The following is a 15,030-nucleotide window of genomic DNA, read 5'->3' on the forward strand; positions in this document are numbered from 1 at the left end:
ACATTTCTTGATCGATTTAAACAATTCCAACACCGACCAATTCAGCTCATATAGGACATTCATGCTCCTAAACATTTTCAAAAAATCCAGGTTTTCCCCAAATTTGCAGGAAGTTCCCATTGAAATGAATGGGACATTTTTCCAAGTTGCACAATTCCCACATTTTTCAACCTATTCCAACAATAACGCATTCCTCTTATACTGGACATTCAAGCCAACACTTTCCCAAGTTCCAAACCAAATTCCGGTTTTCCTGGAAATTCAAACTCTTCAACATTCAAACCATTCCAACATTCAAACCATTTCTACATTCATCAGTATTGGAGCATTCACTCAATGTTTACTTATGTAGCCCTAAATCACCAGTGTCTCAAAGGGCTGCACAAGCCACAATGACATCCTCGGCTCAGATCCCACATCAGGGCAAGGAAAAACTCAACCTAATGGGATGACAATGAGAAACCTTGGAGGGGACCGCAGATGTGGGGGGTTGACCGGTGCAATGGACGTCCAGTGGATCTGTCATAATATTGTGAGAGTCCAGTCCATAGTGGATCTAACATAATAGTTAGAGTCTTGTCCATAGTGGATCTAACATAATAGTTAGAGTCTTGTCCATAGTGGATCTAACATACAGTAATAGTGTGAGAGTCCAGTCCATAGTGGATCTAACATAATAGTGAGAGTCCAGTCCATAGTGGATCTAAAATAATAGTGTGAGAGTCCAGTCCATAGTGGATCTAACATAATAGTGAGAGTCCAGCCCATAGTGGATCTAACATAATAGTGTGAGAGTCCAGTCCATAGTGGATCTAACATAATAGTGAGAGTCCAGTCCATAGTGGATCTAACATAATATTGTGAGAGTCCAGTCCATAGTGGATCTAACATAATAGTGAGAGTCCAGTCCATAGTGGATCTAACATAATAGTGAGAGTCCTGTCAATAGTGGATCTAACATAATATTGTGAGAGTCCAGTCCATAGTGGATCTAACATAATAGTGAGAGTCCAGTCCATAGTGGATCTAACATAATAGTGTGAGAGTCCAGTCCATAGTGGATCTAACATAATAGTGTGAGAGTCCAGTCCATAGTGGATCTAACATAATAGTGTAAGAGTCCAGTCCATAGTGGATCTAACATAATAGTTAGAGTCTTGTCCATAGTGGATCTAACATACAGTAATAGTGTGAGAGTCCAGTCCATAGTGGATCTAACATAATAGTGAGAGTCCAGTCCATAGTGGATCTAAAATAATAGTGTGAGAGTCCAGTCCATAGTGGATCTAACATAATAGTGAGAGTCCAGCCCATAGTGGATCTAACATAATAGTGTGAGAGTCCAGTCCATAGTGGATCTAACATAATAGTGAGAGTCCAGTCCATAGTGGATCTAACATAATATTGTGAGAGTCCAGTCCATAGTGGATCTAACATAATAGTGAGAGTCCAGTCCATAGTGTATCTAACATAATAGTGAGAGTCCTGTCAATAGTGGATCTAACATAATATTGTGAGAGTCCAGTCCATAGTGGATCTAACATAATAGTGAGAGTCCAGTCCATAGTGGATCTAACATAATAGTGTGAGAGTCCAGTCCATAGTGGATCTAACATAATAGTGTGAGAGTCCAGTCCATAGTGGATCTAACATAATAGTGTAAGAGTCCAGTCCATAGTGGATCTAACATAATAGTTCGAGTCTTGTCCATAGTGGATCTAACATACAGTAATAGTGTGAGAGTCCAGTCCATAGTGGATCTAACATAATAGTGAGAGTCCAGTCCATAGTGGATCTAACATAATAGTTAGAGTCTTGTCCATAGTGGATCTAACATACAGTAATAGTGTGAGAGTCCAGTCCATAGTGGATCTAACATAATAGTGAGAGTCCAGTCCATAGTGGATCTAACATAATAGTGTGAGAGTCCAGTCCATAGTGGATCTAACATAATAGTGAGAGTCCAGTCCATAGTGGATCTAACATAATAGTGTGAGAGTCCAGTCCATAGTGGATCTAACATAATAGTGAGAGTCCAGTCCATAGTGGATCTAACATAATAGTGTGAGAGTCCAGTCCATAGTGGATCTAACATAATAGTGAGAGTCCAGTCCATAGTGGATCTAACATAATAGTGTGAGAGTCCAGTCCATAGTGGATCTAACATAATATTGTGAGAGTCCAGTCCATAGTGGATCTAACATAATAGTGAGAGTCCAGTCCATAGTGGATCTAACATAATAGTGTGAGAGTCCAGTCCATAGTGGATCTAACATAATAGTGAGAGTCCAGTCCATAGTGGATCTAACATAATAGTGAGAGTCAAGTCCATAGTGGATGTAACATAATAGTGTGAGAGTCCAGTCCATAGTGGATCTAACATAATAGTGTGAGAGTCCAGTCCATAGTGGATCTAACATAATAGTGAGAGTCCAGTCCATAGTGGATCTAACATAATAGTGTGAGAGTCCAGTCCATAGTGGATCTAACATAATAGTGAGAGTCCAGTCCATAGTGGATCTAATATAATAGTGATAGTCCAGTCCATAGTGGATCTAACATAATCGTGAGAGTCCAGTCAATAGTGGATTTAACATAATAGTGAGAGTCCAGTCCATAGTGCATCTAACATAATAGTGAGAGTCCAGTCCATAGTGGATCTAACATAATAGTGAGAGTCCAGTCCATAGTGGATCTAACATAATAGTGAGAGTCCAGTCCATAGTGGATCTAACATAATAGTGTGAGAGTCCAGTCCATAGTGGATCTAACATAATAGTGAGAGTCCAGTCCATAGTGGATCTAACATAATAGTGTGAGAGTCCAGTCCATAGTGGATCTAACATAATAGTGAGAGTCCAGTCCATAGTGGATCTAACATAATAGTGAGAGTCCAGTCCATAGTGGATCTAACATAATAGTGAGAGTCCAGTCAATAGTGGATTTACCATAATAGTGAGAGTCCAGTCCATAGTGGATCTAACACAGACCTGGGCATTGTGCGGCCCGCGGGCCGCATCCGGCCCTTTGTACGTCCCTGTCCGGCCCGCGTGAGGCCAATTATAAATTACAAAATAAATTTTAAAAAGCATCTATTTCGAGTGTGCAATACAACGGTGCTGCTTTTGTTTTGAAAAGCGTTATTTGTATTACTTCCGTGTGGACGTATGCTCGTGCGCGCATCGGCAATCTCAAATTACAAAATAAATTTAAAAAAACATCTTTGTCGTGCGTGCAATACAACTGTGCTGCTTTTATTTTGAAAAGTGTTATATGTGCGTATGTCCTGTGAGGGAAGGCGCACAGCGGTTATCCCAGAGACGCTAAAAAGAGAAAAGTTGATGACGAATGGCGTGTTTTCAACAAGACAAGTAAAGGTAAAGCTGTGTGCTTATTTGTGGTACACACGTTGCTGTGTTTAAAGAATATAGTGTAACGACCTGCTGAAGTAGATGTTGTCTTCTTGAGTTGCGTAAATGAGGAGTGAGGAGACGTGCGTGTGGAAGGAACGAGATATGTTGAGCTGTGTTAGTATAGCTTGCTCAATAAAAGTTTAAAAAGAGCGTCAGACTTGATGTGCACTTCTTCTGGACGCTACAATTGGTGGCAGAAGTAAAACTTTGCGCATACTGCACTGTTTGTGTGCTACGTCATCGGGAGGTACGTGCCACGTGAGGAGCTCGCCGCAGAGAGAGAGAGAGCGTTTACAGGTGCAGCCACGCTGCTTGCCACGGGGGGAATTCCGCCCTCAATGAAGACTCCCAGGTTTGATGGCAAGGCGAACTGGGAGGCATTTCATCCCACTTCTGACATCAATTGTAGCGTCCAGAAGAAGTGCACACCAAGTCTGATGCACTTTTTAAACTTTTATTGAGCAAGCTATACTAACACAGCTCAACTTATCTCGTTCTTTCCAAAAGGAAAACCAATCCTCACTCCTCATTTCCGCAACAGCAACGCTTCTTCCTTCTTCGCCAATCACCTTACAGGCGTACGTGCTACGTTCACAACGTTTTCTTATCTGGTTAAATAAAGGTTTTACAACAAAGAGGATGCAGGATAAAGTGACAGAAATCGAAATTTTTGTATTGTAATATACATCAGGAAGTGTTGTGTAAGAAAGTGTTAAAAATAAAACCATCAAAAGCCATCTGCTTTTGTATAAAGATAAGTTAGGTTAATTGAAAATATTATTATTATTATTATCTATCTTACGGTATATCAAAAATAATTTGAGCAAAATTTAATTGAAATATTGTCAGTGTGGCCCTCCAGCAGTGCTCGGGTTGCTCATGCGGCCCCCGGTAAAAATTAATTGCCCACCCCTGATCTAACATAATATTGTGAGAGTCCAGTCCATAGTGGATCTAACATGATAGTGTGAGAGTCCAGTCCATAGTGGATCTAACATAATAATGTGAGAGTCCAGTCCATAGTGGATCTAACATAATAGTGAGAGTCCAGTCCATAGTGGATCTAACATGATAGTGTGAGAGTCCAGTCCATAGTGGATCTGACATAATAGTGAGAGTCCAGTCCATAGTGGGGCCAGGAGGGGGGTCATCTTAAATGGAGACAGGTCAGCAGCGTAGAGACATCCCCAACTGATGCACAGATGAGTGGTCCACCCCGGGTCCCGACTTTGGACAGCTAGCGGGTCATCTGTGGTCACCCAATCTGTGCCCACCCCCCACCCCCCTCCTTAGAAAATAAACGGCAATTCACACGCAATTCCTGCAGGAATTGCCTGTTCTAGTCACTGTTGTTGTACTTCCGGCAACACGCATGCAAACGGTCGCACTTTGGACACCCCTGATTCAGAGGGTAGTGGTGCGGGCGCTTAGTGACGTCACTGGTCGGGAACATGTATTTTGGCATGACTTAAACCCCTAATAGCACAAACGAAACGTGCGGCGTGAACAAATGGGTCAGGAGCTGACGTACACGTATATATATATATATATATATATATATATATATATATATATATATATATATATATATATATATATATATATATATATATATATATATATATATATATATATATATATATATATATATATATATATATATATATATATATATATATATATATATATATATATATATATATATATATATATATATACTTGACACACGTCCTGGTGAAACGCCAAAACATCCGCGTGACAAAATTCCACCGCGTCCGCGCTCTGATTGGCGGCGGCGGAAGCGCAGCGCGCGGCGAGCGCATCACCGACGCGCCCCCCCCCCCCCCCAACCCCTCGCCGCCGGTTCTCTCTCTTCCATCTCACCTCCTATCAGCCGCATTCCCAGCGAGGACGGACGGACCAACGGCCGCGCGGCGCACGGAGCGGCACATCTAAGCGGCGCGCAAAAGGACGCGGACGCGACAAGGTTGTCGCAGCGGACGAGGAGCGCGGGAAGCACGCGCACGTCTGCTGGGATTGTTATTTTTTCTTCTTCACAATTTACTCCTTTTTATGTCGGAATTACACGGCTCGGGTTGACATTTGATGTATTTTCTTGACATTTTCACCCCCCAACACGGATGGTGACATTTTTTTTTTTTTTTAAATAAATAAAAATAGTATCGACTCCACCGTGTTTAGGCTAGCTAGCATGAAATGCTACCTGGGTATTTGGCGTCTCTTTGGAGTGTTTATGGCGGAAAACGCCGGGACATTTTGTTTTTTTTTACGAAAGCGACACCCTGACCTCCTTACATAAATGTTTGCGTGACGTTAGTTGCCGGTCCAAAGCCCCTTTTTTCCCCTCCTCCCGCCCAATACACGGTCCGACTCACCTGAGCGCGCGCACGACTCATAATTGTGTGCGCGCGCACCGTCTGATGAGTCCCGGTTCGCCGCCGATACGATATATCGTCACCGTGTTCTGCCCTCGCCGCCATGTCGTCGTCGTCGCGCAAGATCTCCTCGGAGTCGTTCAGCAGCTCGGTGGGCTCCGATTGCGGACTGGAGAGCCCCGGGGGGGACGGCGGGCTGCTGCTGCTGGAGCCGGCCGAGGAGCTCCGCGGATGCCCCTTCTCCTCCGCCGCCTCCTCCGCCCACAGACCGCTGCTCTGGAACGGCCGCAGCCCCGCCGCCGACAGGCTGGCGTGTCCGGCGGGCGACGACAAGCCCGCAGCCGGCGTGCCCCACAAGAGGGCGACCCGGCGGAGGAGGGTGAACCTGGACTCGCTCGGAGAGAGCCTGAGGCGGCTGACCTCCCCCACGGTAGGCCGCCCTTTTCCTCCATACTTGCACATGCCGCACATTTATACATGTTTGCCAAGGAGCTATTAAGAAGCTTTCAAGTCACGTGGCCGCGTATGAATCCTTAGATCAGCTGTTTGCCAAGTTCAAACGGTGGCTAAAGTCTGATGTAAATCCACCGCCGAGACAACAAACAACTGCTATTATTTCTTTAAAGGCCTACTGAAATGAATTTTTTTTATTTAAACGGGGATAGCAGATCTATTCTATGTGTCATACTTGATCATTTCGCGATATTGCCATATTTTTGCTGAAAGGATTTAGTATAGAACAACGACGATAAAGATTGCAACTTTTGGTATCTGATAAAAAAAAGGCTTGCACCTACCGGAAGTAGCGTGACGTAGTCAGTTGAACATATACGCAAAGTTCCCTATTGTTTACAATGATGGCCGCATGAAGTGAGAGAGATTCGGACCGAGAAAGCGACAATTTCCCCATTAATTTGAGCGAGGATGAAAGATTTGTGGATGAGTAAAGTGCAAGTGAAGGACTAGTGGGGAGTTGAAGCTATTCAGATAGGGAAGATGCTGTGAGAGCCGGGGGTGACCTGATATTCAGCTGTGAATGACTACAACAGTAAATAAACACAAGACATATATATACTCTATTAGCCACAACACAACCAGGCTTATATTTAATATGCCACAAATTAATCCTGCATAAAAACACCTGCGTGTTTGTTATGCTAGCTCCTAGCTCCTCTGCTAGCTCCTAGCTCCATAGAACACGCCAATACAATTCAAACACCTGATCAACACACACAATTACTCAGCCCAAAAGACCGTTTACCTAACCCAAGGTTCATAAAGCTTATATATTTTTAAAAAGTTACGTACGTGACGCGCACATACGGTCAAGTTATCGAATGTTTAGCAGCCAAGGCTGCATACTCACGGTACCTGATATTCAGCTGGGAATGACTACAACAGTAAATAAACACAAGACATATATATACTCTATTAGCCACAACACAACCAGGCTTATATTTAATATGCCACAAATTAATCCTGCATAATAACACCTGCGTGTTTGTTATGCTAGCTCCTAGCTGCTCTGCTAGCTCCTAGCTCCATAGAACACGCCAATACAATTCAAACACCCGATCAACACACACAATCACTCAGCCCAAAAGACCGTTCACCTAACCCAAGGTTCATAAAGCTTATATATTTTTAAAAAGTTACATACGTGACGCGCACGTACGGTACGGTACGTGTTATGCTAGCTCCTAGCTCCTCTGCTAGCTCCTAGCTCCATAGAACACGCCAATACAATTCAAACACATGATCAACACACACAATCACTCAGCCCAAAAGACCGTTCACCTAACCCAAGGTTCATAAAGCTTATATATTTTAAAAAAGTTACGTACATACGCAAAAAAAAGCCAAAGCTGCATACTCACAGTAGCACGTCTGCGTCTTTGTCATCCAAATCAAAGTAATCCTGGTAAGAGTCTGTGTTGTCCCAGTTCTCTACAGGCGTCTGTGTATCCAAATCAAAAGTCCTCCTGGTTAGAGTCTCTGTTATCCGAGTTCTTCCATCTTGACTGCATCTTTCGGGAATGTAAACAAAGAAGCGCCGGCTGTGTACTGTTGTGGCTGACTACGTTCGAAAAATACGTCCATTTCGCACCGACAACTTTCTTCTTTGCTTGCTCGGCTTCCTTCTCCATAATGCAATGAACATGATTGAAACAGATTCACGAACACAGATGTCCAGAATACTGTGGAATTATGAAATGAAAACAGAGCTTTTTCATATCGGCTTCAATGTGGAAGGCATACCCGTGTTCGCCGGGCTACGTCACACGCATACGTCATCCTCAGAGGCGTTTCGAACCGGAAGTTTAGCGGCAAATTTAAAATGTCACTTTATAAGTTAACCCGGCCGTATTGGCATGTGTTATAATGTTAAGATTTCATCATTGATATATAAACTATCAGACTGCGTGGTCGGTAGTAGTGGGTTTCAGTAGGCCTTTAAAGGGCCCGGTTATGCAAACCCCACTTGTTTTGTTCCGTTTTTGTGTGTTGGGGACCTGCATTCATTTGGGAAATCAAACCATGGAAGGCATGGCGGAGATATTTATCAAACAGTCTTTTGGCCTCCATCACACGGGTAAGGTTGTGTTTGGTCTCATTCCTGTGAGAATCCTGTAAGTGATTTAAGCATAAAGTGCGGCCCCCGCAGCTTATTTTCAACGTCCCTCTAAAAATACTGTTTTATAAAACGAACATATATAAAAAAGTGCAATGAAAGATGTAATGAGAAAAAGTTGCAATATTGACGCTAAAACGCAAAGCTGCTATGTTTTTTCTTTAAAAGTGTCATCGCTCAAAAAATAATAATGAATCACAATGGTATGAAATATTGAAACATTTAAGATTGCAGTTACTTGAATTATAAGTATGGTAAAATCGAGAGCCCGGCAGGAGAGCCCGTAAAATAGGGTAAAATAGTTGGTAAAATATGGTAAAGTAGTAGGTAAAATAGGGTAAAATATGGTAAAATAGTTGATAAAATAGTTGGTAAAATATGGTAAAAAAGTTGGTGAAATAATAGGTAAAATAGTAGATACAATATGGTAAAATAGTAGTTAAGATATGGTAAAAATCTAGGGCAGACAGGAGAGCCCGTAAAATAGTATGGTAAAAAAATCGAGAGCCCGTAAAATAGTATGGTAAAAAATAGTATGGTAAAATTGAGAGCTCGGCAGGAGAGCCCGTAAAATAGTAGGTAAAATATGGTAAAATAGTAGGTAAAATATGGTAAAATAGTATGGTAAAGAAAAAAGTATGGTAAAAAAAATTGAGAGCCCGTAAAATGGTGTGGTGAAATAGACAGCCAGGCAGGAGAGCCCGTAAAATAGTAGGTAAAAATATGGTAAAATAGTAGGTAAAATATGGTAAAATAGTAGGTAAAATATGGTAAAATAATAGGTAAAATAGTAGGTAAGATATGGTAAAAATCGAGGGCAGACAGGAGAGCCTGTAAAATACTATGGTAAAAAAAGTATAAATGCAAAGTATGGTGAAAAAATCGAGAGCCCGTAAAATAGTATGGTAAAAAATAGTATGGTAAAATTGAGAGCCCGGCAGGATAAATGATAATAAAAAAAAAAAATTTTGGGCAGGAGAGCCCAAAAAATAGTTGGTCAAATATGGTAAAACACTAATTAAAATATGGTAAAATAGTGAGTAAAATATGGTAAAATTGAGGGCAGACAGGAGAGCCCGTAAAATAGTATGGTAAAAAAAAAAAGTATGGTAAAAATTTTTTAGAGCCCATAAAATAGTATGGTAAAATTGAGAGCCCGGCAGGAGAGCCCGTAAAATAGTAGGTAAAATATGGTAAAATAGTAGGTAAAATATGGTAAAATCGGGGGCAGACAGGAGAGCCCGTAAAATAGTATAGTAAAAAAAAGTATGGTACAAAAATCGAGAGCCTGTAATCAAACCTTGGAAGGCATGGCAGAGATATTTGTCAAACAGTCTTGCCTTCCTTCACAAGGGTAAGGTTGTATTTTGTCTCATTCCTGTGAGAATCCTGCAAGTGACTTAAGCATAAAGTGCGGCCCCCGCAGCTAATTTTTAACGTCCCTCTAAAAATACTGTTTTATAAAACGAACATGTACAAAATGTGCAATGAAAGATGTAGTGAGAAAAAGTTGCAATATTGACGCTAAAAACACAAAGCTGCTATGTTTTGTCTTTGAAAGTATCATCGCTCAAAAAATAATAATGAATCAAAATGGTATAAAATATAGAAACATTTAAGATTCCAGTTACTTGAGTTATAAGTATGGTAAAATTGATAGCCCGGCAGGAGAGCCCGTAAAATATGGTAAAATAGTCGGTAAAATAGTTGGTAAAATTGGGTAAAATAGTAGGTAAAATATGGTAAAATAGTTGGTATAATAGTAGGTAAAATAGTTGATAAAATAGTTGGTAAAATGGTATGTAAAATATGGTAAAAAAGTTGGTGAAATAATAGGTAAAATAGTAGATAAAATATGGTAAAATAATAGGTAGAATAGTAGGTAAGTTATGGTAAAAATCGAGGGCAGACAGGAGAGCCCGTAAAATACTATGGTAAAAAAAAGTATGGTGAAAAAATCGAGAGCCCGTAAAATAGTGTGGTAAAAAATAGAATGGTAAAAAATAGTATGGTAAAATTGAGAGCCCGGCAGGAGAGCTTGTAAAATAGTAGGTAAAATATGGTAAAATAGTAGGTAAAATATGGTAAAATAGTAGGTAAAATATAATAAAAATCGAGGGCAGACAGGAGAGTCCGTAAAATACTATGGTAAAAAAAAAAGTATGGTAAAAAAAAAAGGATGGTAAAAAAATCGAGAGCCCGTAAAATAGTATGGTAAAAAATAGTATGGTAAAATTGAGAGCCCGGCAGGGGAGCCCAAAAAATAGTTGGTCAAATATGGTAAAACACTAATTAAAATATGGTAAAATAGTAAGTAAAATATGGTAAAATTGAGGGCAGACAGGAGAGCCCGTAAATTTGTATTGTAAAAAAAAGTATGGTAAAAAAATTTAGAGCCCGTAAAACAGTATGGTAAAATTGAGAGCCCGGCAGGAGAGCCCGTAAAATAGTAGGTAAATTATGGTAAAATAGTAGGTAAATTATGATAAAATAGTAGGTAAATTATGGTAAAATAGTAGGTAAAATCGAGAGCTCGGCATGAGAGCTCATAAAATAGTAAGTAAAATGTGGTAAAATAGTAAGTAAAATATGGTAAAATAGTAAGTAAAATATGGTAAAATAGTAGATAAAATATTTTAAAATCGAGTCATTCTGTTGATTAGTTTTTATTGTAAGGTACCACGTAATGTATGCATGATGTTTATGAATGTATGTCTTTTTGTATGGTGCTAAAAAAAAGGTAATTAGATGTTAAATGAAGAGTAAACCAAGTAAAATAGTTGGTCAAATATGGTAAAGGGTAAATAAAAGGTAAATAAAAGCCAAAAGGAGATTAATAGAAGGTAAAAAAATAAAGGTAAATAGAAGGCAATGAAGGTTATGGCAAGTACAAAATCGAAAAATCTTTGTTTATTTAAACTTTTTCCCCTAAAATATACAAAACCCAAAACCAGTGAAGTTGGCACGTTGTTTAATTCTTTTACAAATTTACAAATCCTTTTCAACTTATATTCAATTGAATAGACTGCAAAGACAAGATATTTAATGTTTGAACTGAGAAACTTTTTTTTTTTTTTGCAAATAATAATTAACGCCGGCAGCGTTTCTGGGTGTTGTTGATAAATGGCTTTGGCTTTGCATAGTAGTTTTAACTTGCACTTACAGATGTAGCAATGAACTGTAGTTACTGACAGTGGTTTTCTGAAGTGTTCCTGAGCCCATGTGGTGATATCCTTTACACACTTTTTGATGCAGTACAGCCTGAGGGAACCAATGTCACGGGCATTCAATGATACGTGCAGTGATTTCTCCAGATTCCCTGAACCTTTTGATTATATTACGGACCGCAGATGGTGAAATCCCTAAATTCCTTGCAATAGCTCGTTGAGAAATGTTGTTCTTAAACTGTTCAACGATTTTCTCATGCATTTTTTCACAAAGTGGTGACCCTCGCCCCGTCCTTGTTTGTGAATGACTGAGCATTTCATGGAAGCTGCTTTTATACCCAATCATGGCACCCACCTGTTCCCAATTAGCCCGTTCACCTGTGGGATGTTCCAAATAAGTCTTTGATGAGCAATCCTCAACTTTCTCAGTCTTTTTTTCCACTTGTGCCAGCTTTTTTGAAACATTCCAAATGAGCTAATATTTGCAAAAAATAACAAAGTTTACCAGTTCGAACGTTAAGTATCTTGTCTTTGCAGTCTATTCAATTGAATATAAGTTGAAAAGGATTTACAAATGATTGTATTCTGTTTTTATTTACCATTTACACAACGTGCCAACTTCACTGGTTTTGGGTTTTGTAGAAAAATCTTTGTTTATTTCAACTTTCTCCCCTAAAATATACTTTGAAGCCATACAGTCTGTTTTATCTGATATATTCCTGGACGAGCAAAATAACGGACAGCTGCAGCCTTCGTACTATTTGATGATTTGAGGTTTTGAGCGCTCCAAAGCGACTTACACTGCTAGTTTAAGTCACGGTCACGCGTGCTCAGTCCTCACGAGCCTGCCGTCACAGTTTGAGGACACGTGACAGAGATGAGCACATAATGCTAACGTTAGCCAGCTCTGGAAGATGATTTATTACGCTCCGTAGTCTCCGCTTGGCTGCGGCGCTCTTGTTTTCTTGCTGCTGTCACTTTTATGCCTCATAAAACGTGTCTCTCCACCACAGCCGGCAGATTTACGGTGGGTGATAAACAACGTTTTTTTCTTCGATAAAGCTTTTTGACTTGGGGGGCCGCGTTAAGTTAAAAAATGTGGCCTGTGTGTGTGTACATTTTATATTAATATAATGGATAATTAACTCATATAATTGGATATTATGAGTATGTGACAGTTTGACTCCTTTTGGAATCAATCAGAAATATCAAGCAGCTAAAGGCGCCAAACATGAATAAGTGTGGAGAGTGTTTTACGTTTTTCCCATCATGCACTGTAATGGATTTAAATGGGTGTAATTTAGATTATTTGTTTATGTTGTTTGGACGTTTTTCATGATATCCAAAATGTTCAGTGTTATGTGTGACCATGTGTGTTGACCTAAATGTTTTTTTTTGCACCATGACTAGGGAAGGTTGTTGGGGTCGGGTCTTATCAGTGAATACTGTGCTAGTATTTCAAACTACTTTCAAGGCTCATTGATCTGATTTACTCACATTGTTCACAAGAGACCGCCTGGTGTTTAAGATTATTTTTGAAAGAACTCATGACGTCTCGTGGGCTAAATTGCAGAGGCTGGAGGGAACCCCGGTTCTATACGTTAAAAAGTTAAAGGCCTACTGAAAGCCACTACTAGCGACCACGCAGTCTGATAGTTTATATATCAATGATGAAATCTTAATATTGCAACACATGCCAATACGGCCGGGTTAACTTATAAAGTGCAATTTTAAATTTCCCGCCAAACTTCCGGTTGAAAAAGCCTTTGGAGGATGACGTATGCGCGTGACGTAGCCCGGGGAACAGAGGTATGCCTTCCCCATTGAATACAATACAAAAAAGCTCTGTTTTCATTTCATAATTCCACAGTATTCTGGACATCTGTGTTGGTGAATCTTTTGCAATTTCTTTAATGAACAACGGAGGCTGCAAAGAAGAACGTTGTAGGTGGGATCGGTGTAGAAGCGGCTGGCTGTAGCAACACAACAAGGACTACTTACTTGGATAGCAGACGCCTAACCGATGCTAGCCGCGGCCACCGCACGGATGATCGGGTGAAGTCCTTCGTCGCGCCGTCGATCGCTGGAACGCAGGTGAGCACGGGTGTTGATGAGCAGAGCAGATGAGGGCTGGCTGGCTTAGGTGGAGCGCTAATGTTTTTAGCATAGCTCTGTGAGGTCCGGTTGCTAAGTTGCTAAGTTAGCCTTAGCATTGTTAAGCTTTGCCAGGCTGAGATCTATTAACCGTGTAGTTACATGTACATGGTTTAATAGTATTGTTGATCTTCTGTCTATCCTTCCAGTCAGGGATTTATTTATTTTGTCTCTATCTGCATTTGAGACAGATGCTATCACGTTAGCTCATGCTAAAGAGCTTCGTCGATGTATTGTCGTGGAGATTAAAGGCACTGTGAATGTCGATTTCGCGTTCTCGACTCTCATTTTCAAGAGGATATAGTATCCGAGGTGGTTTAAAATACAAATCCGTGATCCACAATAGAAAAAGGAGAGAGTGTGGAATCCAATGAGCCAGCTTGTACCTAAGTTACGGTCAGAGCGAAAAAAAATATGTATTTCACTGCATTCTAGTCCGTCACTCTAACGTTCCTCATCCACAAATCTTTCATCCGGCGTGGCGAAGTTGGTAGAGTGGCCGTGTCAGCAATCAGAGGGTTGCTGGTTACTGGGGTTCAATCCCCACCTTCTACCATCCTAGTCACGTCCGTTGTGTCCTTGGGCAAGACACTTCACCCTTGCTCCTGATGGCTGCTGGTTAGCGCCTTGCATGGCAGCTCCCGCCATCAGTGTGTGAATGTGTGTGTGAATGGGTGAATGTGGAAATACTGTCAAAGTGCTTTGAGTACCTTGAAGGTAGAAAAGCGCTATACAAGTATAACCCATTTATTTATCATTATCCTCGCTCAAATTAATGGGGTAATCGTCGCTTTCTCGGTCCGAATAGCTCTAGCTGCGTTGAAAAGAATAGGAAAATATGAGGGAGTGAACAACTGACAACGTCACGCTACTTCCGGTAGGGGCGAGGTTTTTTTTTATCAGAGACCAAAAGTTGCGAACTTTATCGACGTTGTTCTATACTAAATCCTTTCAGCAAAAATATGGCAATATCGCAAAATGATCGAGTATGACACATAGAATGGATCTGCTATCCACGTTTAAATAAAAAAAATTCATTTCAGTAGGCCTTTAAAATAAAAAATAAGAATAAACTTTTTTAGGTAAACGAGGCCCTACATTTGTTAACCTAGGCAATGTTTACCCAACAACAAAGCAGTATTTGCAAATATTCAGTTGTCTGTTACTGTGTGTTTATCGGCATACGGTAGACCTTCATTTGTTGTTGTTAATTGGTCCCAGGCCTAACCGTGGTCGATGAGTTGCCGTCAGGTAGGAATTATTACCTC

At 40.5% G+C, this 15,030-nt stretch overlaps 1 protein-coding gene across 1 annotated transcript in view; it reads left to right on the top strand.

Annotated features, from left to right (window-relative positions):
* The first annotated feature begins 5,328 nt into the window (after positions 1-5,328).
* Positions 5,329-15,030, top strand: part of gucy1a2 (guanylate cyclase 1, soluble, alpha 2) — a 74,537-nt gene continuing 64,835 nt past the window's right edge. The window contains 1 exon segment of the mRNA XM_062067249.1: positions 5,329-6,239. Coding sequence (XP_061923233.1) covers positions 5,913-6,239 — 327 coding nt within the window. The 5' untranslated portion in view covers positions 5,329-5,912.

The sequence above is a fragment of the Entelurus aequoreus genome, linkage group LG13, assembly GCF_033978785.1.
Source record: "Entelurus aequoreus isolate RoL-2023_Sb linkage group LG13, RoL_Eaeq_v1.1, whole genome shotgun sequence".
Lineage (NCBI taxonomy): Eukaryota > Metazoa > Chordata > Actinopteri > Syngnathiformes > Syngnathidae > Entelurus > Entelurus aequoreus.